Source organism: Hyla sarda, chromosome 2 (genome assembly GCF_029499605.1).
Source record: "Hyla sarda isolate aHylSar1 chromosome 2, aHylSar1.hap1, whole genome shotgun sequence".
Taxonomy (NCBI): domain Eukaryota; kingdom Metazoa; phylum Chordata; class Amphibia; order Anura; family Hylidae; genus Hyla; species Hyla sarda.
In genome coordinates, this window is record NC_079190.1 from 406,516,859 (window position 1) to 406,542,248 (window position 25,390).

General features: G+C 41.7%; 2 protein-coding genes across 11 annotated transcripts in view; one reads left to right on the forward strand and one right to left on the reverse strand.

Annotated features, from left to right (window-relative positions):
- The window catches only part of LOC130356819 (granulocyte-macrophage colony-stimulating factor receptor subunit alpha-like), a 48,809-nt gene extending 31,420 nt beyond the window's left edge, over positions 1-17,389 (forward strand). For 3 of the 5 annotated variants that reach the window (XM_056558798.1, XM_056558797.1, XM_056558799.1), the window contains exons 8-11: positions 3,211-3,346; positions 4,866-4,977; positions 6,781-6,864; positions 15,304-16,685. In XM_056558798.1, the coding sequence (XP_056414773.1) occupies positions 3,211-3,346; positions 4,866-4,977; positions 6,781-6,864; positions 15,304-15,355 (384 nt within the window). In that variant the 3' untranslated portion in view covers positions 15,356-16,685. Of the gene's footprint in view, positions 1-3,210; positions 3,347-4,865; positions 4,978-6,780; positions 6,865-15,303; positions 16,686-17,250 lie in introns of those variants that run through there. The other 2 variants (XM_056558801.1, XM_056558800.1) reach the window with 2 other exon arrangements.
- The window catches only part of ASMTL (acetylserotonin O-methyltransferase like), an 88,433-nt gene continuing 76,034 nt past the window's right edge, over positions 12,992-25,390 (reverse strand). For 3 of the 6 annotated variants that reach the window (XM_056558793.1, XM_056558795.1, XM_056558794.1), the window contains exons 11-14: positions 19,057-19,174; positions 18,175-18,318; positions 13,446-13,568; positions 12,992-13,367 (exon numbers count right to left, since the gene is read on the reverse strand). In XM_056558793.1, coding sequence (XP_056414768.1) covers positions 13,162-13,367; positions 13,446-13,568; positions 18,175-18,318; positions 19,057-19,174 — 591 coding nt within the window. In that variant the 3' untranslated portion in view covers positions 12,992-13,161. Of the gene's footprint in view, positions 13,368-13,445; positions 13,569-14,117; positions 14,297-17,101; positions 17,405-18,174; positions 18,319-19,056; positions 19,175-25,390 lie in introns of those variants that run through there. The other 3 variants (XR_008889009.1, XR_008889008.1, XR_008889007.1) reach the window with 3 other exon arrangements.

Genomic DNA, 25,390 nt, shown 5'->3' on the forward strand with positions numbered 1-25,390 from the left:
CTACCAAAAACAGTGGAGAAAGAGAACAAATGACTGTTGGCCCAGGCCATATTACTTGCTCAGAAAAGTGTCTAATACTTTTCTAGGTCACTCAGACTGAACTGACGACACAACACCAGTAACTATAATTCTGTACTATGCGGACCAGGATATTTAGACGTACCATCTGGGTCCAACAGTTTATAGCCCAATCTTTTTTGTGGCAGAGGGTTTTGTCTTTCTCAGATACTAGGACCTGGGTGTGACCACTACCTCTGCCTCTCCTATAGCGTTTCCACTGCATACCAATTATAGAATTAGAAGACACCACTTAAAAGGAGATCTGTAGTGCAATATAACGTATCCCCTATCCAAAGGATAGGGGATACGTTGTAGATTGCGGGGGGTCCGAGCGCTGGGGCCCCTGGGATCTCCTGGACAGGGCCGCAGCAGTATGCTGGAAAGGGGGTGTTCCATCCCCGCATGATGCGGCATCCGACACACCCCCTCCATGTACCCCATAGAGATACATGGATGGGGCGTGTCTGAAGCAGCTTTCAGCTGGGGACGAAACTTCACTTCCTGCAGACTGCCACAGCCCCGGCGCTCGGACCCCCCGCGATCTATAACTTATCCCCTATCCTTAGGATAGGGGCTAAATTATTTTTTGCGCTGGAATACTCCTTTAATTCCTTCCTGTATACAAGTGACCGTTCAGGCAGCCAATCAAAAAAAGGTCACAGCTTTCTAGGGAAATCCAGGTAAAGTTTAAGGTAACGCTGTGGTTTATTTTGTTCCCAACATGCATTGTTTCGGCAAAAAAGTAGCCTTTCCCAAGGCTATTTGTTTGTCCAAACGTTGCATGTTGGGGAATTAAATAGTCTCCTTGTACCCTGTGACCTTAAAATAACACCAATGGATACCATTTATGTTAAGGCATATAACCTTATTGTTTTTGGAATACACACCAATTTCTGTCTCAGAAACAATGCAGTGTCACCCTTGAAAACCCCAGTCCCATTGACTGCAATAGAAGACAGTGACAGTAATATATTGTAGCTGCTATTAAAGTCAGTGGCACCCCCACACACACACTGACCACATCTCAAAGAGAGCTGCACCACGTCATCGCATGCCCTTATACTTGGTATGCTTTATTTTTGTCTTATATACGGACACTGATAGCTATCAATGTAATATATTTGAATGACATCCATAAATGTTTAGCACTAAATACATCTACTATTCACTTAAAGGACATCATCTGGACTGCATCAACAACTTGATTGACTAGAAGGGTTAGTTATCTATATTGAACTACCTATATAATATATCACAATTAGATATATTTCAGCTTTCTACTCTACAGTTACAATGATGTCACCACAGTATCATCAAAAGGGGAAAATGCAAAGCAGAAATGAAAGCAGATGTGATGGGGAAGTTTAAGGATTATCCAGCATTTGGGTTTTCAGTCTACAGTTGTACAGAAACCTCACTGACATCATGAAACTGACATTACCACCACATTTATAAAAGATTTTAAAAAAATATATATATATCATTTGTGAAAAAATTAGTCTCCAAATATTTAACCACAGGGAAAGAAATCATTTTAAAAAAAATCACTTTTTAGCTTTCAGACTCTAGGTCAGGGGTTGGCAGACAAAAAAAAATAAGTTAACTGGCATTGGCATCCCACTTAAGATTGCCCTTGAATTAACTACAGACCTAAACCTATCCCATGTTAAAATATCCTGTTCACCACATTTGCTATGCAAAAGCTGTGCATTTGTATTTTTAGTGTGTGTGTATTACAATTCATCACATCATTCAAAAAAAAAAAAAAAGATTTATGTAAATCGAGTTTTAAAGAAACTAAAATAATCCGTTAACTAACCTATCATGACTTTAGCGTCATTTTTTCAAAAGGTCTTTGCTATCACTATTGCACAGATTTGCGAGGGTCTAACTGCAAAAAAAAAAAAGAAGGGGGACCACAGTTCAAGTCAGTAGATCTCAGAAGAGGGGATAATTCTTGGAACTGGCCCCTCCACTAATCAGATATTTTCCTACCTAATAAATGTTATATTGAATATATCTTTGCTTACATCTCCTTCATCCTTGAAGAACTCTAATAGTATTATAAGAGAAACACCTTGGAAGAAGGAGTCAAAGATTTTGTGTTATGATATTTTTATTTGCCATCTTGGAGACCATTTACATGAATAATATCCTATACCCCTCCACACTTTAATATAGGTAGGATTAATTTTATTTAGGTAGGGAAACCATCAATTGGGTGGACTATAGGGGCGGTCACCTGTACCCTTTTCCCTACCCTCTTTGCTATGCACTGATTAAGGTGTTACAGTTTTTGCCAATATTTCCAGTGACTTAGGAGACCTGCGGGCTTGCTGGGACTTAATTAGGCAATCCCACGCTGACCTTAGCAGGCTTGATAGACTTGACTATGACTGACTAGACTTCTCCCCTGTGGTTGCTTACCAGGTTTTAACTTTCACCTGAAGGGGTACACGGTTGGTGGCTGCTTGGTTAGGCCTTGGTCTCTCCTAGGACACCAGACACTCTAAGGTCTTGACTGTACTGTTCCTCAGCATGCATAGAACTGACCTAGCTAGCTCCTCTCTTGGTTTATAAGGGAGCAATTTGGAGGGGTGCTATAGGTCACCCACAAGTCACCTAGTCACTGACACCTTTCCTGGTTATATGACTTGGTAACAACATTTAAAGGCACATTAACATGAGAAAGTTAAATTATTAAATAACACAAAGCACTGTTAACCATTCAGGGTCTGTAGAATGGAGGTGGACCCAGGGGACACTGGAATAGAGTCCGCCACACAGGACAGAAAAGGGTACAGGAGGGCAACTCCTGTACTGGGCCTCCACATGTGTGTATCTCCATTTACTGTATTTATAATATTGCACATTTTTGTGATTTGATTTTAAAGTAGCAGTAAAAGTTATGTTTTATCTAATTTGGCCTTATTGGTGTTTTGTTTATAGTTATACCAAGGGCTATTTATAATTGGAGGTTTTTAGGGCATACCTTTCTATATTTCCTTTGGTTATAGTTTTTTCTCCACTAATCAGAAAGTAATGGGGTATTATGTCATTACTTTCTGAAATGGTAATAACCCTTTACATTTGTTTAATGCATAGTCCTGTATGTTTATCTTATAAATGTGTAATATTTCTGTGTTGTAGGAGTTAATTTCCAGTGTCGCCAATCCACCATTCCATTCACACTTAGAAAATAAATGTTTGGTCAGAATAAGAGCAAGAGGAGACGGTTGTGGAATAAATGCAAACTGGGGCCGGTGGAGTGAAGAGATATCTTGTGGTAAGCTTATAATGTACAAATCGGCACTATAAATAGACATCTACTATACTGCACAGTATAGATTAGACTTTAGGGGTACTCCACTGGAAAATATATATTTTTTAAACAACTGGTGCCAGAAAGTTAAACAGATTTGTAAATTACGTCTATCAAAAAATCTTAATCCTTCCAGTACTTATCAGCTGCTGTATAATCCACAGGAAGTTGTTTTTCTTTTTAAATTTCCTTTCTGCCTGACCACAGTGCTCTCTGCTGACACCTCTGTCCATTTTAGGAACTGTCCAGAGTAGGAGCAAATCCCCATAGAAAACCTATCCTACTCCTGACACTTCCTAAAATGGACAGAGGTGTCAGCAGAGAGCACTGTGGTCAGACAGAAAGGAAATTTAAAAAGAAAAGAACTTCCTGTGGATCATACAGCAGATGATAAGTACTGGAAGGATTTAGATTTTTTTAATAGAAGTAATTTACAAATCTTATTAACTTTCTGGAACCAGTTGATAAACAGCAAAACAAAAAAACAATGTTTCCACTAGAGTACCCCTTTAAGGGCTTCATTGGCTGTAATAAACGCATTACACCCCCTTGCAGTAAAAACAGTCTATAGCAAAGAGTGGCAACCAGTACATCTCACTGTAGACTACTGGGGAATCCCTGACAGAGTAGATCACTGATGCATCTATGAGAAGGGTCTATACACATGGCAGAATTTCCGCTTGTAGAATTCCGCCTCAAATTAAAGCCCATAAACTTCTATGGGATTCCGCATTACCATTCACACTTCTGAATTCCCGCTTGCGGAATTCCACAAGCGGAAATTCAGAAGTGTGAATGGGAATGCATATGTTAAACTGTGTCTCCCTGCTTGGGTAGAGTAGAAGAGGAATTAATAGTCATGTCAAGCAGTGGGTTACACACTCATGTCTGCAATGCCCTAACATGATGCTGGACATTCAACCTAAATGTCATTCCCTCAAATGATCTCACAGATCAGTCCAGGGCTGGGATATACAGAATTGCTGTGTTTTACCAACAAGTTTATTACCTTTTAAGATCTCTTATCCAAGTTACTGTATCTTCCTCCTTGGGACTACCCAGTAGTTAAAGGGTTCACCAGCTATAGAAATGACTGTATAACTGATCGACCTACAGCAAGATAACATTATAGCAAAAATGTTACAAATTTAGCAAAATTAGGAAGAAAGATATTTAAATAAATGGCGTCTTAGATATGATCTCCAAGTATGCTTGTTGTCATGTTACACTATTCTAACTATATCCAATGGCACAAAAAATATTGTGCTGATATGGATTATATAGCTGAAAGAAAGAACACAACAAAGATTTCAGCTATGCATTCTCTTGCCTCCTAGCCGGGGCACTGTCCATTTTTTGACAAAATTGAACCATGACCTTGATGATAATATATTTATGATAAATCTAAATATTATTAACAGGGTACTAAACTGTATAATGTTCCTTTTTCAGTATATAACTTGCGTTTTCCCTTTTCTTCCAGGTGCACCCCATGAACCATCTGACAAAACTGAACTTATAATACTGATAACCTTATTAGGTCTGTCTGGCCTTATAATCATTCTGACAATCATGCTGAGCATTTACTACAATAGGTAACATTTAATGTAAAGAATAAGTAAATGTTAAATAAGATAATGTTAAGCTATTCAAAATAGAAAATCTATTTCAAATCCAGTTCCCAGGGAGCTCAGTACAGGAACAGCAATGCTGGGAAAAAGAACCTTCACAGCCATTAAAAAGGCTATCCAATATAACAACACTAATTCCCTATCTGGGAAACCCCCCCCCCCCCCCTGTTCTCCTCATGAATGGAACTGTGTCAACCACCAGCTTTGTGTTGTGGCCGACATGCCCCCTCCATGTATATCTATGGGACAGCCAGAGACAAAGTGTTCAAGTATGTCCAGCTCTCCCATGTAGACGCATAAAGGGGGCATGTTGGCCACAGCTTTGTGCCATGGTCGACACACTCCATTCATGCAGAGAGCCTGGAGTTTGTGGGGAGTCCTCCGGATAGGGGTTATGTTTTGTTATACTGAACTACTCCTTTAAGTTACATTGTAAAATGATTTATGCCTTCAGCAGACACTAGGTAGAGTTCCTAAGAATGAACTTTCCCATTGAAATGAATAGGAGAAGTTTCTGAGCATACTCTGTGATTTTTAAAGAGGTAATTTCAAAAGTAGGGGGAAGCTGAGCTCCTATTGTCTCCTCTATCTAATGATGTCTCCTTTACACAACTCCATTACACAACACAGGAATTCTCAGCTTAATTTTAGGTGGTGAGAATGGCAACTGCAAGATTTCAGGATTATAGGCAGTCAGAATTTTTTTAAAAGAGGTTTAACATATAAAATTGATTTAAACAATAGGTCATTTTGAGGAAACATTCCTTTTGAGTTCATTGGAGGCTGGAGAATTCTATATGTAGTGTATTCTTCTTTGCGTTGCCTGTATTTGCTGGCAATTCCGAATAAAGTAAAATAAATTCTGACTACATTGACTATTTTGCAACTCCCAATAAAAGCAGTCTGGACAAAAGGTGGCATGGCACTTACATTCTGGCAGTTGGTGGGGATTACAGTCCTTAGATATTTACTAATATGACATTGGTGGCATATACAAGTGATACATAGTTACTGAGATACGTAAATAAACAGAGGAAAGGTAGACAGATTTCAATTAGCTTTTTTTCTGTTAGGTAGGAAACAATTGTCCCAAAGCATCTCTGCAAAATAATGAGTCTGGGAATTTAGCTTAAGTAAAGATGGCAAACTACAGTAAACACTCGTCAGAGACAGTGGCATGGTTCAGATGCAGGCTTCCCCGTGGTATATTGTCTGAAAAACAAAACCAAGCCGTGTTCACATTGGCAAAAACAAAGCAGAGCCTGCCTGTCCAGCATTAACTAAACACTTTAAGTGGCCTTCACTATACAAGAGACTTCATGTCGGCCACTGGACAGAACAAACTTTAAAAGCGTCTCCTTACACCACTGGCACTTGTCACAAAGTTCACTTTTTGAGGCTGCATCTTTCTGGAGTAGAACTCCCAACTGAGAGTCAGGTTCCTTTCATCCTCTCTAGCAGACTAACTTTAAGAGGGGGTGGTTAGGATGTTAAAGAAAGAAAAAAAAAAAAAAAAAGATATATCAGTAGCAGGTGCTGCTCCCTACAAGATGCCACCCACGAGTAACAAATGGCAAATACAGCCCTGATTATGCCCCTGTGTAACAATAATGATAAAAGGGCATTGTTTTCTTATGTCATACAAGTGCTGCCCAAAAAAGGTCATGAAGCAATAATTCTGTATGTAACACCATCCTAAACCTCAAACTTTCAGAATCAGCATAAACATATTAGCAATAATAATTGTTGCATTTATGTTTTTTTTAGGATCTCCAAATTGGTCTTTCCTCGAATTCCACAGCCAAAAAATTATTTTGATGAAATACAGGATTACAACACAAAGCAATTACAGTAAGTATAGGAGCAAACCAGCAATATTTGGGGGGAGATTTATTAATACTGTACATGTAGTACACCAGTCTCTCTTCCAGCACAGCATGTACCAAATTCATCACCAAGGATCATTCCTTGGTATCTTATGTACTGTATATGCATGTTAGTGACTATTGCTATGTTGTCATATATAACAACACCTACAAGTCAATGGGAACCGCACTATATAGTCATTGGCTAAAAACTATTTTCTGTTGTGGACAAAATTCATTATACAATAAGAAAAAATAAAAGAACGTCACTTAATGGGGTACTCCAGTGAAAAACTATTTTTAACTCAAATCAACTGGTGCCAGAAAGTAAAAGAGATTTGTAAAATACTTCTATTTAAAAATCTTAACCCTTCCAGTACATATCAGCTGCTGTATGCTCCACAGGAAGTTGTATTTCTTTCTGGAATTCTTTTCAGTCTGACCACAGTGCTCTCTGCTGACACCTCTGTCCATGTCAGAAACTGTCCAGAGAACAAGCAAATCCCCATAGCAAACCTCTTCTGCTCTGGACAGTTCCTGATCTGGACAGAGGTGTCAGCAGGGAGCACTGTGGTCAGACTGAAAAGAACACCAGAAAGAAATACAACTTCCTCTGGAGTATACAGCAGCTAATAGGAACTGGAAGGATCAAGATTTTTAAATAGAAGTAATTTAGATATCTGTTTAACTTTGTGGTACCAGTTGATTTTAAAAAAAAATGTTTCCCCCCGGAGTACCCCTTTAAAATATCACAGAGGCCAGAGATGAATAGTGTGTACAATTCCACAGTTTTAAGCAGCTTTAAGCTTTACTTGGAAAGTAAATTTGCTACTCTGAAAATCTAATATACACTGCCTATAATAGGCATTCAGAGGCTACTATTCGGTAGTGTATCTCTTGGTAAGAGATTGTTGACTGCTAAAAAATGCCTCTACAATGCACTCTGAGACATTTTGCCCAGTTGACTGATTTTGAGAAGAGGCACATCATCGACTGAGAGAAGGTTTTTTTTTTTTCAATGAATAGCTCACCATCTAGGTTGTTTTAGTATGTAACGGGTGGGAACTCTGAAAATGTAAAAGGGCATTTCGGGAAGTACTTTTGCGGAATGAAGTGGTGGTAAGGGTATCATCAGTGGCTGTTATCTGAACGTCCAAGAACTCCAGCTGCTTTCCCCCAAAGTGATGGGTGAAGAGCATGTTGATGTCATTAGTGACGTTCAGATATTGAACATATCCAGCAAATTCATCTTCACCTCCATCCCAAACTATGAAGATATCATCTACAAATCTTAGAAATAATTTAATATACTGAACAAAAGGGTTACTGGAGGTGAAGATAAATTTTTTCTCGAACATGGCCAAAAATACATTAGTATAAACGCAGGAGACCGGAGTCCCCATTGCCATCCCTTGTCATTGTATAAACCACCTGTTCTCATACTGAAAATAATTATTGGTTAGAACGAATTCCAGTGCTTCCCAGAAAAAAAAAAAAAAAGATGAATTCCCCAGATTTGTTAGTGTATTTCAAACACTCCTCCATAGTCTGTATACCCACACCGTGAGGGATGCGGGTATACAAACTTTTGACATCTATGGAGGCTAGGGAATACTCATTTCTTCACTCAAACTGTTGTAAGCACTTAATCAAGTCGCCTGTGGCCCTTAAGAAGGAGGAAATCTCTTGTAAGATGGGGGACATTAACCAATCCAGAAAACTGGACACAGCCTCTGTCACCGAGCCGACCCCGATTGGGCGGCCTGGGGGTCGGTTCAGTGACTTGTGGCTGTCGCTCCTTGGATCGCCCAGGAAGGAGAAAACCGCCCCTGAAATTCAACTAGCACATGGGTACAGTCAACCTCATATTGAGTGAACTCTTTAACAATGGTAAATCCCAAAGGACCAATTTAGCAAGGGGTATCACATTCGCTAACTGCTGCACACACATCTTTATTTGCATGAGCGTAAAACTTTTTGAGATTGAGTCTCCTGATCGCCTTAACCCCTTAAGGATTCAGCGTTTTTCAGTTTTTGCATTTTCGTTTTTTCCTCCTTACCTTTTAAAAATCATAACCCTTTCAATTTTCCACCTAAAAATCCATATTATGGCTTATTTTTTGCGTCACCAATTCTACTTTGCAGTGGCAGTAGTCATTTTACCCAAAAATCCACGGCGAAACGGGAAAAAAAAATTATTGTGCTACAAAATTGAAGAAAAAACGCCATTTTCTAACTTTTGGGGGCTTCCGTTTCTACGAAGTGCATTTTTCGGTAAAAATGACACCTTGGCTTTATTCTGTAGGTCCATACGGTTAAAATGATACCCTACTTATATAGGTTTGATTTTGTCTTATTTCTGGAAAAAATCGTAACTACATGCAGGAAAATTTATATGTTTAAAATGGTCATCTTCTGACCCCTATAACCTTAAAATTTTTCTGCGTACGGGGCGGTTTGAGGGCTAATTTTTTGCGCTGTGATCTGAAGTTTTTATAGGTACCATTTTTGTTTTGATCTGACTTTTTGATCGCTTTTTATTCATTTTTTAATGGTATAAAAAGTGACCAAAAATATGCTATTTTGGACTTCGGAATTATTTTATGTGTATGCCATTGACCGTGCAGTTTAACTAACAATATATTTTTATAGTTCTGACATTTACGCACGTGGCGATACCACATATGTTTATTTTTATTTACAGTTTTTTTTTTTTTTTTAAGGGAAAAGGGGGGGGTGATTCAAACTTTAATTAGGAAAGGGGTTAAATCACATTTATTAACACTTTTTTTTTGCAGTGTTATAGCTCCCATAGGGGGCTATAGCATTGCACACACTGATCTTTTACACTGATCACTGGCATGTATTAACATACAATTGATCAGTGTTATTGGCGCTTGACTGCTCCTGCCTAGAATCGGACTCTGTAGTGAGAAAGTCTGTAGTGGATTTCTTCTTTTTAGTATGCGAGCTTGTTTGACCCTTGCTCACATGAAACTTCTTTCCATAGCGTTTTTTTGTTAGTCTCATTTCCCGGATTTAACTTAGCCCATGTAAACATGGTATTAGTTTCAAAGTCTTTCTTGTCCAGCATATATTTGTCACGTTTGACTTCTTTCAATACGGTTTGTAACTGTAAAATTATTTTTTTTCCAGATTTTGTGTGAAATTAGTAAACTGCCTTTCTGTTAGCCAAATTCTTAGTTCAATTTTCGCATAACTCTGTGGTTACGGATTCAGATTCTTTCTTGTTCTGTTGGAGAATTGCTGCAAATTAAGTGAATGTAAAACATGGGCTTCATCCCATGCTGCCAGAAATTCTGGGTTGTTTCCAAACTGCGAGGGGGATTTATACACCCGAAGCCCTCTTGGTGTCCTTTTGCATTCAGCATATGCAGTTAATGACTAGATGGTCCGGAATAATCAGTTTTCCTTTTCTGCAAGTGTTTGAACCCTATACTGTAAGGATTTGGTGCTTAACACTTGCAGTTCATCCTGCGCCTGCGAAAAACGCCCCCGCCAGAGCTCTACCCGTACTGATAACTTCTTCCATGGACGCAGCTGGCGTCTCCAGATCCATGTTAACAGGGTTCTCTGCATTGCGTGCCTCAGACATAATAGATTCAGTATAACACTCAGAAACCAACAGAAAGAACTGTCTGGCACTGCTAATGTGATATGATTAGAGAGTCCAACTGTATTATAACAGGCATAACACCATATGTATCTGTCCAGTAATAGCAATGGTAGTGGATGTGCTCTTATCCAAAAGATCCATACACAGCAACACATAGACTCAATAGAAGGCAGTAGATAATGCACTCACCACGGATACCAATGCAAAAGTTCAGGCTTTATTTCACATCAGCAGCGGACAGCTTCATAACACTGGACAGACACACGGTAAGCGATGGTGATACAGGTGAGGCGGGGGCGTGACATGGGCGGCAACTAGTTTCACGCTCGACGGCGCTTCCTCTGGCCCGTACTGACGAGGAACGTCAAGGTGGAGTTTTTAATGCAATAACCTGACAGGCATTACTATAGAAACCAAACATCAGTGCAAAATACAAAGTGCAAATATAAGTGATTATAAAAACAACACCTAATTTAAAAATATCAACACAGTTGGGAGGCTTTAGTGGAGAAACGCACCCCATCTCATTCCTGTCATTTAATCCCAATGGACCGAGCGTGTTGACTCGGATTATCCAACGGGCTTCTTTTTCCATGAGCAATAGGTGCTTATCTCCACCTCTAGAGGGAGTATCAACTTTCTCGCTACCAGCAAACCTAATGCAAGACACATCACAGTGGTGGACATCTCGGACATGGGTTATAAAACGTGCAGCCCCAAATTCTGAACAGACGGAGCGAAAATGCTCCTTAACACATCTTAGGAGTTTCCTCTGTCCACACGGGCAGATTAGACAATATACTACATAGGTAGTCTGGCAGGTTATGAGTTGTTTCACTGTGACAGAATAATCTCCCAACCAAACCAGCTTGTTGCCAAATTCTTACTGTAAATGGTACAATTATGGCATTTGTTATTTCTTTTGGGGGTGCTTTCAGTTAACCAATTCTGTTTAGTTTTTTCTTTTTTGTTCACATTTTTAAGAGTTTTCAAGAACGAACCTAAGGTATGATTTAGCTTCTGGGCAATTATTGGTGAGTGCGTTATCTTCTGCCTTCTATTGAGTCTATATTATGGAAGAGACCCCCAACACATAGCAATACAAAAATCCACTTGCATTGCTTAGCAAGTTTGGACATTCTGTACTGAAAGAGAAAGTCTAACTTTGCAACCACCTAAAGCTCCTATACTTCTAGACCTATGAGTTTTCATGGTAACAGACTACAAGCAAACTATGTTTATTCTTGCTTTCAGTCTTCTTTATATGCCCCTAATTTTTACAAACACCTATTCGGTAAGTTAGAAAGAAGTAGAAGACAGATTGATGGCAAAATGTATCTTGTGTATATAAAGACAGTTCACTTATTTACAGTAGATCTGCCCGTACAAAATGTCAGAGGAGAATATCGGCCAATCTTACGACTCAAAGGGAACCTGTCATTTGACTTTAGCCCTAGGTGAGAGCCATCCTCCTCTAGTCCCGTTTGCTCAGGCTCTAATCACGCCTCGCTCAGCCTAATAAGCGGTCTGTGTCTCCACTCAAACAGAGCAGAATAATGACGAGGATCTTGCCCAGACTCTCAATCACTATGAGGAGGTGTAACTACAGGATGGCTCACGGTAGGGGACACCTTTCAAACTTCAGATATCTTCACAATCCCTGCCAGCAGGAATGTCTCCCAGGCATGGAAAAGAAAAAGATTTTGGAAAGATTAGGAATGTTTAATAGAAGTAATTTATAATCTGTTTAACTTTCTGGCACCAGTTGATTAGAAGAAAAAAAAAGTTTTCCACCGGAGTACCCCTTTAATGCAGGAAATACTGCTTTAGGGCAAGTTCAAACGGGGCACATGCACAGCGTATTTCATGCTGCGGATGCGCCAATAGCAGTCATAGGAAGACTGAAGAGCGGGCTCCCAGTTGCGGATGGGTAGCTTTGTGTGCCTGCTCGTAGTGGCGGATTTCCTACAGTAGAAATTCTCCAATACGAGCAGACACACAGTTCCGCAGTTCCTCTGTGACTGCAGTCGGTGCATCTGCAGTCACATGCACACGAGTGACCCTACCCTTACCGGGGTACTCTGGTGGAAAACAAATGTTTTCAAATAAACTGGAGCCAGAAAGTTATCCAGATTTGTAAATGACCTCTATTTAGTACTTATCAGCTGCCGTATACTACAGAAAAAGTTGTGTAGTTCTTTCCAGTCTGACCACAGTGCTCTCTGCTGACAATTCTGTCCTTGTCAGAAACTGTCCAGAGTAAAAGCAAATCCCCACAGCAAACCTCTTCGGCTCCGGACAGTTCCTGACACAAACAGAGGTGTCAGCAGAGAGCACTGTGGTCAGACTAAAAAGAACTACACAACTTCCTCTGGAGCATACAACAGCTGAGCAAATCTGCTTAACTTTCTGGCACCAGTTGATTTGAAATTTTTTCAGAGTACCCCTTTAATGTAACTATATTGGCAGATACAGGAAGCTTTAAGACAATTTATTTTTTCAATGCGCACAGAGTGAAAAAAATACATGTAGAAGACCAGTACAAATGTTCTAGTTACGTGACATACCAAATTTGACAATTCTCCACTGCATGTCTTCCACCAGTATAAAAAGTCAACTGTTACTCATAGCTAATATAAATGCTATTTATCTTTTTACAGCTAAAATTGCATCTAGTAAATTCCCAGTGTTCTTGATTTGTACACTATTAAAACCATTATTTTCTAGAAGCTTCTTGTATTCTGTGCCACTTCTTTGTTTTCCTTCACTCATACTAAGAGACTGCAGAAGTCCTCTAGGTTCCTTTTTATCTTCATCAAGGACAATTTCTGCAATAAGCAATGCACTCCTACCTGAAAAGGATAAACAGAAGTCATGTAAATGCTCATAAGTCATGGCACTTTTTTGTGCATCTACTTCTGTGCCTTTACCTGGATGGCAAGCTTCAGAGACCTTCTTTAAAAGGTGGTTTAACGGTCCCTCAGGCAAATCATGCAATACTCTTGAGAGGATGTATAGGTCAGCCTTAGGTAATATGTCTTCCATAAAGTTACCTATAGGAGTAGTCAAAACAAGACATGTTACAAAAGGGATAAATGTAAGTAAAAATTACAACCAGGATGCTTAACTGTTGAATAAACATTTCTGTAAAGACCCAAGGAGGTAACCTCTAATAGAGAGTAATCTCCATTAATATAAGACAGATACATTCTCCACCATTCCATTTGACAAAACTATATTCTGGTTCATTAAAGGAGAACTCCAGCAAAAGTTAACTTATCCCATATTTATTTTATTTATTTATGTATATAGCGCCTACAGATTCCGCAGCGCTTACAATTATGGGGTACAAACAAAGACAAGTATCAGACATAAAATTACACAATAACTATTCAAACAAGACGTGTGGGGATATATTGAGGATAGAGAGCTGGGTCACGTAGTGGTGACCGCGGGGGGGGGGGGGGGGCTGGTCACCACTACGTGACCCAGCTCTCTATCCTCAATATATTTTTAAAACTCTGGGGTTACTACACTGATCAGTCATACCATTAAATCCAAATAATGTGTAGATCCCGCTATCGCCATTAAACAGCTCTGACCTGTCGAGACATGAACTCCACAAGACCTTAGTGATGTCCTGGTAAGCTGTGCTAGCAGCAAATCCTGCAAGTCTGGTAAGTTGTGAAATGGGGTCTTCATGGATCAGACTTGTCTTTAGAGCTCATCCTACAGATGCTTGATAGCGACATACGTGTGGAAGACATGGCACCAGGATGCACTATGGGAGGAAGACAGGATGGAGAAGGCATTCTGTGGTTGTTACTTTGACAAGTACAACCTACCTTAACACTGCTACAGGCCTTTGTAAGCAGGATAATGTACCCTTCCCCCTTGGCAAAAAGGAATAGTTTAAGGAACATGACAGAGGTTCAAGTAATGAATTTGCCATAAGATTCACACTCCATCACAGGACAACTTTTATAGGTCTTGTTGAGTCCATGCCTTGGTGGGTCAAAGCTGTTTTGTCAGCATGAGGGAAACTTCCTTCAAAATGTTGTATTAACTGAGATCTTAAACAGTTGTCTAAATGTAAAATGTTACTGTCATGAAACTCATTGCACGGGAGCATCTATAAAAGATAACCCAGCGGGGTTCTGTACTTCCAATTCTTCTATTTTATAAGTGGCTTTCATCACAGGGCTGCAGAGTACATTCTCAGGCTGCCAGGCAGCAGCCACTGCTTCCACCGTTTATGGGCATCTTTCAGAGGGTGTTGTTTTATTTGTAATCTGGGCTATTTTACATATAGTCAAATGTACCTGCACTTATTGGGTGCTGCATTATAACAGGGTAGGAGAGGTATTTCAGGTAGAAGCACTAAGCTATCCAGTGGATAGGTGATAAGTGGTACATCGGTGGGATCTCAAAGCAGAGACCTCTATCTAATCACCAAAACAGGGAACCTTAATCTCCCATCCCCCCCAGCTATAAGACCACCACTACCAGGGCTGAATGAAGCGACAGCTGAGCAGGCATTCAAAGTCTATGGCACTGACAAAAATAGTTCCCAGTTATGCTCCATTCCAGCTCTACTTGTGGCTGGCGAGAACGTGGCTCTTGCAAATCAGTGAGGGTCCCTGTGAATGTGGGACAACTGCTTTAAACCAAAATACCAAAGAGCAAAGATTTATGGGTTTATCTTACCACATGGCTTTTTCCAAGTTGGGTATGTAAGGCCAGGTAAAAGTGAAATAAAGCAATGTTACTGTTCTTCTTTTTTTTTAGAAGTAGAACATTTCAGGATGACAGCTCTCACCATCAACTATTATTTTTGTGAGTAGGACGGGGAGAAAATGACCACCTTGCCACCAGGGAAACCAGCCCAAATATCAGGACACAGATGTGTCCATACACTAAATGTATCTTACTGGAAACCAGAATTACATACAGGCTGCCCCTACAGGATTGTTTTTCTTCATAAGGTTCACATAGAAGAAATGCTCAGCTAACCAGGGAAGACTAATGTATAAGAATACAAAGATGAAACACACACTTGCACTTACACTATATTGGCTGAAGTTTCTATTTGTTTCTTTCTTTAGAAATACTGAACACTGACGAATGTAGAATGGCCGATTTCTGCAACTTCCTTTTTCTGGATAACAGATAGTTCCCTTTTTATCCAAACCACATAAGCTCTGCGCACAGTTACCGCACTTATCGTTTCACATGCACCCCACACCCAAGTGGTGCTGTACATTGCACAATATATCTTCATATTTTACACGAGATTAGAATACTATAATTTCTTAACATAAATCACACATTGCTGTATCCTGTCTAATGGAAACCCTAGGGCTTTGGTCACTGTCAAATCACGTGAAAGGCCATTATAACAAAGCACTAGGCATAAACCCAATAACAAGAGCCCTGTTCAGTATAAAAAAGTTCAGGTTTTGCGCCTATATGTATCTTTCCCCTCCGTTTATATACCGTATATAAAAAAGAAAGAATTGCTGACTGATTCATAAAAATGTACAGTTATAGCAGTTTCAAGAGATACTCCTCTTTTTAATATACTATACCGAGAATACATACATTTAATCGCTTAGACCTGAACAAATGCAGAAAAATACAAACAGATATTAGTTTTACAATGATACTAAATGATCACAAGGAGCTTCCAACAAAGCAGATTCCTAGCACTCCCGACTAGCAGCTTTTTTTTTTTAAACATATCAGTATAGGCTGGCATTTATCAGTGTCTACACCTTTTTTTCCCCATCTACATTTGGCGCTATTTTGGCGCTAGTGTCTATTTTTGCGCCTTTTTGTTTACACATTTCTGCTGATTTTGGGTAACAATCCACTGATTTTTAGTCTATGCATGATATTGAAGGGATTAACTGCGCCTTTTGTCAAATGGTGCAAAAAAGGCGCAAAACACCAAAAAGTCTCTAAACTACACCAGCCCAGACTTGGCTTAGCTTAGCTTTTTGGTGTATGTGAAGAGAGGAATTTCAGAAAATGTGACCTGCACAACATTTATCAAATGCCCTGTAACCATTTAATAAATTTGGTGCTCCTACACATTACCAGCACACAAAAAAAGGTGTCGAAAAATGCTTTACTTACACCTACAATGATAAATGCCCCCCCCCCATAATTTTTTCTTTTTAAAATGGACATGAAAAAACACACAGATCGACCAAGGTGCTTTGGAATGAACGTTCAATCCAAAATCCGGGACAGGCACGTCAGGTAAGTAAAAAAGTTTTTTTTACGCGTTTCATTGAAGCCGCACAAGCGCGGTGAAACGCGTTGCATTGTTTTAATAACACCCTTTTTTACTTACCTGATGTGCCTGTCCCTGGTCAGCGCCGCGGTAACCCACCACCCTCTGGAAGCGGTTTTACACTATGGAGCGCTCTTTCTTTTTATAGTTCAATCCAAAAGGAATTGGTCGTTCTGTGTATTTTTATACAAAGTATACAGTAAATATGTTTTAAACAACTACTAGTAGCTACTAGTCCAGAATGCTGGGAAACTGCTTGGAAGCTTCTTGTGCTCATCTCCTAGTTACCTGCAATCGGTTGCAATGCTCTTGTGCACCCGGCTAGCTAAGACCGTGGATTCATAACGTGGAGGGGCGAGCGGACAAATCTTTTTCTTTTCTACTTTACAACCGTACTACCTGACACAGTTGTTTTTTTTCCTTTTTTTTTTTTTCAGATATTGACGTTTTGTCCAGAATCCCTGATGAAGGCCACAGTTCACCAATCTGGAGACAATCCAGATGGTAAGAGTAGAGTGCTCATTTCAGGAAGACCTATCACCTACTTCAGGCTCCTCTAGGCATAAGGAAATGGACTTGGGAAAACTTCTGCTACAAAATTATACAGAATAGTATAGTGTTATTATTGAGGTTGCTCCCATTGCCAATAGGTGCAATCAAATAATAATATTCCAGTGCTGTGGGAAATTTCAGGAAATGACAGGATAAAAACACAAACTCTATTACCTTGATTTACATTTATACGTTTCGTCAGGTGCAATACGCAGTCTAACAAAGCAGGCGTCATACAGGTATTAACTGTTACCTTTTATTAAAGGGGTACTCAACTGGTCAGCATAATGGATTTTTTAAAATAAAAGTCATTTACAAATCTGTTTAACTTTCTCTTGCTCTCAATGCAAGTCAATGGGAGGGGGCCCCTCCCATAGACTTGCATTGAGGTTGTGTGGCCATGACATCACGAGGACAACCACAACCCTGGAACATTTTTTTTTTATAGTACTGTATTGTGCCGTTTCTGTTTTTTTTATACTAGAAATGTATGACTGAATAGCCCACTGGGTGTACCAGAAGGAGGCATGTTCTTACACCACCTGACACAGTCAGCTTTCATTGGATAATGTCACAGTGAAGGAATATGACTTCTTCATTCTGGATGGGGTCATAGCACTACCAGAACTAAGAACTGGATATATAACAATATTATGGTCATCTATGGTAAGCCATATCACCACAGCATATATTTATAAGACCTGGTCTTATTTAATATTCAGTATGGCACAGCACCAATGTAGTATTTGAACGTGGCTTAGGACCCACAAAAAGTTGGGGACCTCTTCTCAACACTATGATAATATTACCTGAAGTTAATGTCACATGGCTGGAATCAAATCCCTCAGGCTGGAACTGTGAAGTAAGGTTAATAACTTCCGGAAGATCAAATACTTCAACTTTCATTTCTGGGTATGTCCAGACTAGTTCATGAGCGAGGACACCAGTGCCACCTGAAAGAAAAGAAACAAAATTATTCTTAAGAAACATGAAGCACTTCTGAAACAAGAAAGCTGGCAGTATACTATGAGAAATGCCACAATCCCCAAACTGAAGAACACTTTAACTCTTTACAAGAATCTTATAAGCAAACTATACCCTGCTAAGTACACTCCAGTGTTGCTGAGCACTGGTATTAAAGGGATCCATATATAACGATTGGCAATGGGTTATATATGGTAAAATCTTTACTCTCGCCATCCTCAGGGGACGTTTTTGTCCTCAGGGATGAGAATATGAAGTTATAAAGTCTCCCCCACCACTCTCTTAGTAGTTCCCTGGGTGGAGAGCTATACTTACTTGGTACCGTCGCTCCGGCCATAGTAACGCCCCCCTTGGCAAGATTGCAGGTCCACGTCACCGCTCTGCTCTGTCAGCTAAGGCAGCAGAGCGATGACGCGGGCAGTCAATCACGCCAAGGGGGAGTCACTGCGGCCGGAGTAACAGGACCAAGTAAGTATAGCTCCTAGCCCGGTGGACTACTAACGAGGCAGCTGAGACTTTATAACTTCGTATTCTTATCCCTGGGGGCTAAAATGTCCCAAGGATGGTGAGGATAAAGATTATACCATATATAACATGTTGTCAAGCATTATATATGGTAAAATCTAATGTCTGGTTCTCTTTAAGTGCATGGGAGGTAGCAAGCCTGTCCACTAATAAATGAGCACAGATATGAACATACTTCTTACCTCCTAAATCACAAGCGAAGCTGTACTTAGAAAGGTCAAACGCTGTGACTATATCTCTTGCAGTGATTTTAAGAGTACAATGCATTGCCCTCATGCGACGCTTCTTGACTTCAGGTCCCTTGTGATAAGTGGGAGAAACAAGATTAAGTGACACATTATTAAAAAATAAATAAAGCCCTAAAAAGGTTATAAAGACTACTGATTCTAGATCATTCACTATGCAAAGTTATTCTTAAAATGGTTATCACGCTTAGTCGACCCATGCATCGACCCAGTGGCGTTGCGACCCGGGTGCGGGGGGTGCGGAGCGCACCGGGTGACACCAGCCTGGAGGGGTGACACCACGGCCGGCAGCACCCCACCCCCCCCACCTGCAAACCGTCACTCAACTCAGCCGGTATTTGCAGCATCTCCAGAGAGAAGAGGCTTCTTTCATGTCCTGCAGGCTGCCGCACTCAACCCCCGACACAATCCTATCCCCCAGCCCCAGGAAGCTGCCTCTTTAAGACCTGCAATGCTTTCTGGGAACAGAAGTGCCGTGCGCACGTCTGCTCCCTCCCCCGACGTGTCCCTGCCTCATGTGCTCCGCGTCTGCATGGGTGATAAGTTCCTCCCCAACCCCCGGACATTCCTGGACCTGGAGCCGCCCGGGAAGAGGAGAAAGTGAAGACAAGAGACTGGTGAGACCGCTCTGCAAAACTGTGTATTTAATGTGTTTCCCAACCAGGGTGCCTCCAGCTGTTGCAAAACTATTAGTCCCAGCATGCCCAGACAGCCTTTGGCTGTCCGGGCATGCTGGGAGTTGTAGTTTTGCAACAGCTGGAAGCACCCTGGTTGGGAAACACTGATTTAATGTTTTAATGTAACAGGGAGAAAGGGGGTGCTGAGAGGCTCTGGGGGGTGCCATTGCCAGGAGGATGATCCTCCTTATATATGATGGGGGCGCTGCTGATGAATGATGGGGGTGCTGCACCCCCATCATCCATCAGCAGGATCAACCTCCTTCATCATGGGGGGTGCCTCTGGCACATGTGGTCTCCAAACTATGAACCTCCTGCTGTTGCAAAACTACAACTTCCAGCATGCCTGGAGAGCCAAAGGCTTTCTGGGCATGCTAAGTGGTGTAGTCTATAACAGCAGGAGGTACATAGTTTGGAGCCCACTGTAATACACTAACCTTCACTCCCTTCATTCAAGGACAGCTATGAAGGGGGTCTGCAGCCAGAAGGAGAGCATCAGAGCATTCAGGTGATGAAGAGGAGGAGGGCACGGGAGGAATGGCACAGGCAGCCTCCATGCTTGATAGCCTTTGACCTCTCAGGCTGCTGTGCTGCTTCCGCCCCTCCCCCTCCCCTCTGACCTGATACAGCAAGATGTCTGGAGGTACAGCATAGAAGTAAGTAATGCACCTCCAGACTATATTTAGCTGCAAGTGTCACTCACTGTACAACTGCAGGGCCGGACTGCAACTACAAAGTGTGTGACAGGTATGGGACCGACACACTGGAACCTCCCCCACCTCCTCAGGGCAGCCTGAAGTGACAGTGGTGCCGCAGGGGAATCTCGGTGGGCCGTAGCAATAAAACCAGAGAGGGTGGAGTGGTGGCAGTGACCTCTGCTGTGCGGCGGCGGGGCGCACAGGTGGGGGTCTTAGTATAAAAAAAAAGTCTTCATTTTTCCGCCACCATCAGCTGCGAGTCCATGCGCCCTCAAGCGGATGCATGGTTTGCCTTATGACAGCATCGGGCCTGCTCCCAGCATAACCTCACCACTGCTTAGGTCATACTGGGAGCTGTAGTTTTAATTGGTGAAACCTTTTTTAGAGCTTTCCCATTCTTTGGCAATTGGTATATTTGATTATTATACTGGAATTTTTCACACTGCTCTACATCAGTGGCGCCTGTCACAACAGGCTAAAAACTTACTGGGGGGGGGGGGGGGTAGGTATGGGGTGACACCATTTTCTATCGCACCGGGTGACACCAGCCATAGCAACGCCGCTGCATCGACCGATACATCTTTCAGCAGCTGCTACAAGTAAAATGCAGAATTTTACTCTAGCTATTCTTTACACAGTGGATCTCTCTTCTGGCTCATAAAGGAAGGGGGGGGGTCATGACATCTGATAGGGCTTGTCATGTCATGTGCATGGTCCATTACAATCTTCTTACTTATTCAAACCTACATTTTGTAAGCATTTGATTGGTTGCTATGGGCAAAGATAAACAGTTTTTATCTATTTATACTACTTGATAAGCCTGGGCCATTTTGCGCAATGTATCCCATCCAGTAAAGCCCTCTTCTCATATCTGCATCATCTGGTGGTGTTTCAATGCTACACTTTATAAAAAGCACCTGAGGGAAACTGATTGCAGAAGTGAACCCATTCATTAGGTACAGGTCACAACTTGATCCGGCATATTAAGTTGGATGCCGGGCACTGGAACACACCACATGGGAGTTGGACAGGGAAATGCATCTCTTCTGCGTTCCCCTGTCCGGCATGCACAGGTTCCTAAACAACTGATGCATTTTTTGTCATCAGTTGTATCGTCAGTTGCAGGGTGCCAGATGCTGGACATATGTGAACCCAGCCAAAATCTGTTCAAATAAATGTGTTTCTAAAAAGAAAAGATGATTTAAGTTACTGCTTGTCCATTATAAACAAATCCAGTGATACAGAGTTTCTAGGCTTCAGCATTCAGATGCACTAACAAATGTAAACTATGCATGGCTCACATCCCAGAAAACCTATAAACATATTAAACGACATCTATTTTAAGCAAACATTTTATAATGGAAAACACAGCAATGTACGTGCACTGGAAGCATACTCTGTATTATAGTTTCCCCAATTAAAAAAAAAAGCTGAAAGAAACTACTAAGAAACTACATGTACAATCTACCAGAAATGGGAGAAAATAATATGCAAATACAATATCTCCGCACAGGTGCCCTGTTTTCAGCTATGCCCCTGGGGGTTGTATATGGATTATTTGTGTGTGTAATATGGTGCTGGGCCGAGGGGGAAACATAGAAAATGTGATGCTTACCTATACCTGGTCCCCGTAGGTCTGTCCCAGCTCCTGTTTCCCTCCTCGTGGTCCTGGTGCATTTTCTGTGCTTTGAACAAGCAGCTGTTTGCAGGACCTTCCTACTCATCCAATTAGTGTCCACAGCGATCTTCTGTCCCTGCCAGTGATTGGTTTTGCAAGAAGGTCCTGAATCCAGCTGCTTGTCTCTGAAGAAGGTCCAGAATCCAGCTGCACAGACACTGAGACTCCTTGGAGGAGCTCATGATCTGTGGCAGACCAACAGCGACCGGGGATAAGTATCCGTTTTTTTGATTTGTCTCCCATGGCCCAGCACCATTTTAAGAGGGATAAAATGGGGGCATGCAGAAATAATTGGGCTATTCATTCTTGGATCTTTTATTACTACTAGACTTGTCACTATCCCCCCTATTTCATGTCACTATCTGGGCTTCAACTACAAGCCCCAACATGTCTTATTGTCTACCACAACTCCCATATCTATGCTTGAACTACAAGAATCAGCATGGTCTAGTAAGGACCTCTTACAGCCTAGTAGAGCCCACTTTCAGGCACAACTACTCCTATCATGCAGTGCATTACTTATTTAGGGGTTGTATTATATGTACTACAACCCTCGGCATGCACTAGCAAAGATCTGCGACAGCGTAAGGCTGTGGTTGCAAAACTGTAACTTAGTGCAACATCCTGGGAGTTGCAGTTTTGGGTAGCTGCAGAGCGATATGCTGTGTCAGTGCTTGCTGCGAGTTGTATATCATTGATATCATTGTATATTCTCCTGACTGTGTCCGATTAGTGCTTTAGTCACTTGTAAGTTCTGCAGTAATGATGGGTGAAACAACAACTCCCAGCATCCCTTTACCACTGCTTAGATCACACTGGGAGCTGTAGTTTTAGATGGTAAAAACATATTTTTACTTTGCAATTGTTACATTTAATTATTATACTGGAAATAATTTTCTGCATCGCGCTACACCACTCGTGTCCATCACAACAGGCTTAAAAAAAATACTTTGGTTCGGGTATGGGGAGACACCATTTTCTACAGCACCGGGTGACACCAACCCGCTGTTTCCACCTACAGTGCCATATGAGGGCTTATTTTACACCAATTTTACTTTGTAATGACAGCACTTATTTTAACACAAATACTATGGCAAAAGAAAACTATTTAAAAAAGCCCACACAATTATGCCGGGTTTCATATCTACTTTTTCTACTTTACAATAAAATAATGTTATCTTTATTTTGAAGGTCAGTACTATTACAATAATACCCAATGTATATAGGTTTGTTTTTATTTAATTTTTTTTTCCCTTTTAGTAAAATAACTATGATAACCGCACTTAAGGGAGAAGTCCAGTATAACAAAACTCATCCCCTATCCACAGGATAGGGAATACACTTCAGATCGCTGTGGGTTCGGCTCATCTAAGAGTTAAATGGGAAGACTAGAGTATACAGAAAGATTATCAAAACTGGGTTATCAAGTTTAGAAAAAATGGCTGAAGATTGACCTTATAACTAAGTATAAATAAACTATATGCAAAGCAGCTCATCACAACACCTTCACAGGTAGCATTCAATAAAATCAGCTTTAGCTCCAATTACGGAATCTCAGAAACTCATTGGGATTTTATACCAAGCCAGAATTCTCCGCAGATGGGAAGAGGACCCATCTGCAGACAGCTGTTTTGAGGTAGGTATTAGGAATCGACCGATTATCGGTTTTGCATATACTTTCAGCCGATGCTCACGATTTTCTAAGTTATCGGCAATTACCTTGTCAATAATGAGGGCACTTTATATCAATGAACTGCAGCGGCTTTTGTGGGGCCAGAGACCGCCACCCGCTTCTCTCCCCCTGCCTGTCCTGGGGTCCTAAGTCCAACCACCGCCGCTGCCCGATTGCCTCCCCCTGCCTATCCTCTCGCCAGAGACCGCCACCGCCGCTGCCCCATTGCCTCCCCCATCCCCGGTTTCATAATTACCTGTTCTCGGGGTCCGCGCTACTTCTGGCTCCTGCAGAGTCCTGCGCTGTTGCTGTGCGCAATGACGAGTGACGTCCTCAACGCTATGTCACAGTCAGTGGCCCGGCGCACAGTGACAGCTCAGGACTCCCCCAGAGCCAGAAGTACCCCGGGAACAGGTAATTATAAAACCGGGGTTGAGGGAGGCAATTGGGCAGCGGCGGTGGTTGAACTCAGGACCCCAGGACAGGCAGGGGGAGAGAAGCAGGCGGCGGTCTCTGGCCCCGCAAAAGCCGCAGCAGTTCATTGATTTAAAGCACCCGATTTAAAGCATTGATCTGCAGAGGCTTCTGCGGGGCCAGAAACAGTTTACCAGGGTATACCTACACACACACGCACCCTCATTTTACCAAGGATATTTGGGGGGGATTAAAATGCATGGAACATCGGTATAAGTTATCGGCTATCGGCCTGAAAGTTCACAGGTTATCGGTATCGGTATTGGCTCTAAAAAATCAATATCGGTCGATCCCTAGTAGGTATTCTCAATTCACCCAAGTGCAAGTAAAAAGGGCAAGTGTTCACACAAAAAAAAAACATGCACACGGATGCGGTCCATCGCAAGCCCTTCTCCGAAAGGAGAGAGGCCTCCCAATAAAATTAACCCTTTACCTCTGGCCAGAAGGCCCCTGCAAGGCTCCAGGTACAATGTCCCTTTTTTGTCGAAGCTACTCAGGGACCGCAAGTGCTCCTGGCGAACAAACAGGCAAAGCCATGTTTTCACCGAGGAGCCAGTAAAACCGGTTTGGCACTCTTTCCGAAGCAAGGGTGCCCGGGGCATGGCAGGAAGGTGAGGAACCTAATGTCCACACACACCTCCCCTAGACCGGCAGGAGGGACACCCAGAGGGGCTACCACACCCTGACCAATCCTAATGGACAAACAAAACACAAACAGTGGACACAGTGACATAAAAATAAATAAATAAGTGGATGTGCGCAGTGTGGTACTACCCGGACGTCTGACCGGATCTATAAAAATTCCACGATCCTAGCCGGAGGGCCAGGATAGTAAGGGTGAGTGTACAGAAGAGTGAGAGAGAAAAAGTGTGTGCTATGTGCCATCCTTCAAGTGGGGCGACAAACTGCCAAGTATATTCCGCCACCCTGGGGTCCCCACTTCCAGAGATTTTTGCACCTCGCCTCTTACTCTACATGGACCTTAAAGCCAGATCAAGCAGGAACAGTCCTCATAAGAGAACACTGCGGCTTCTAAACAGCCATCCCTGGTACACCTGACCCGCTGTGTGGT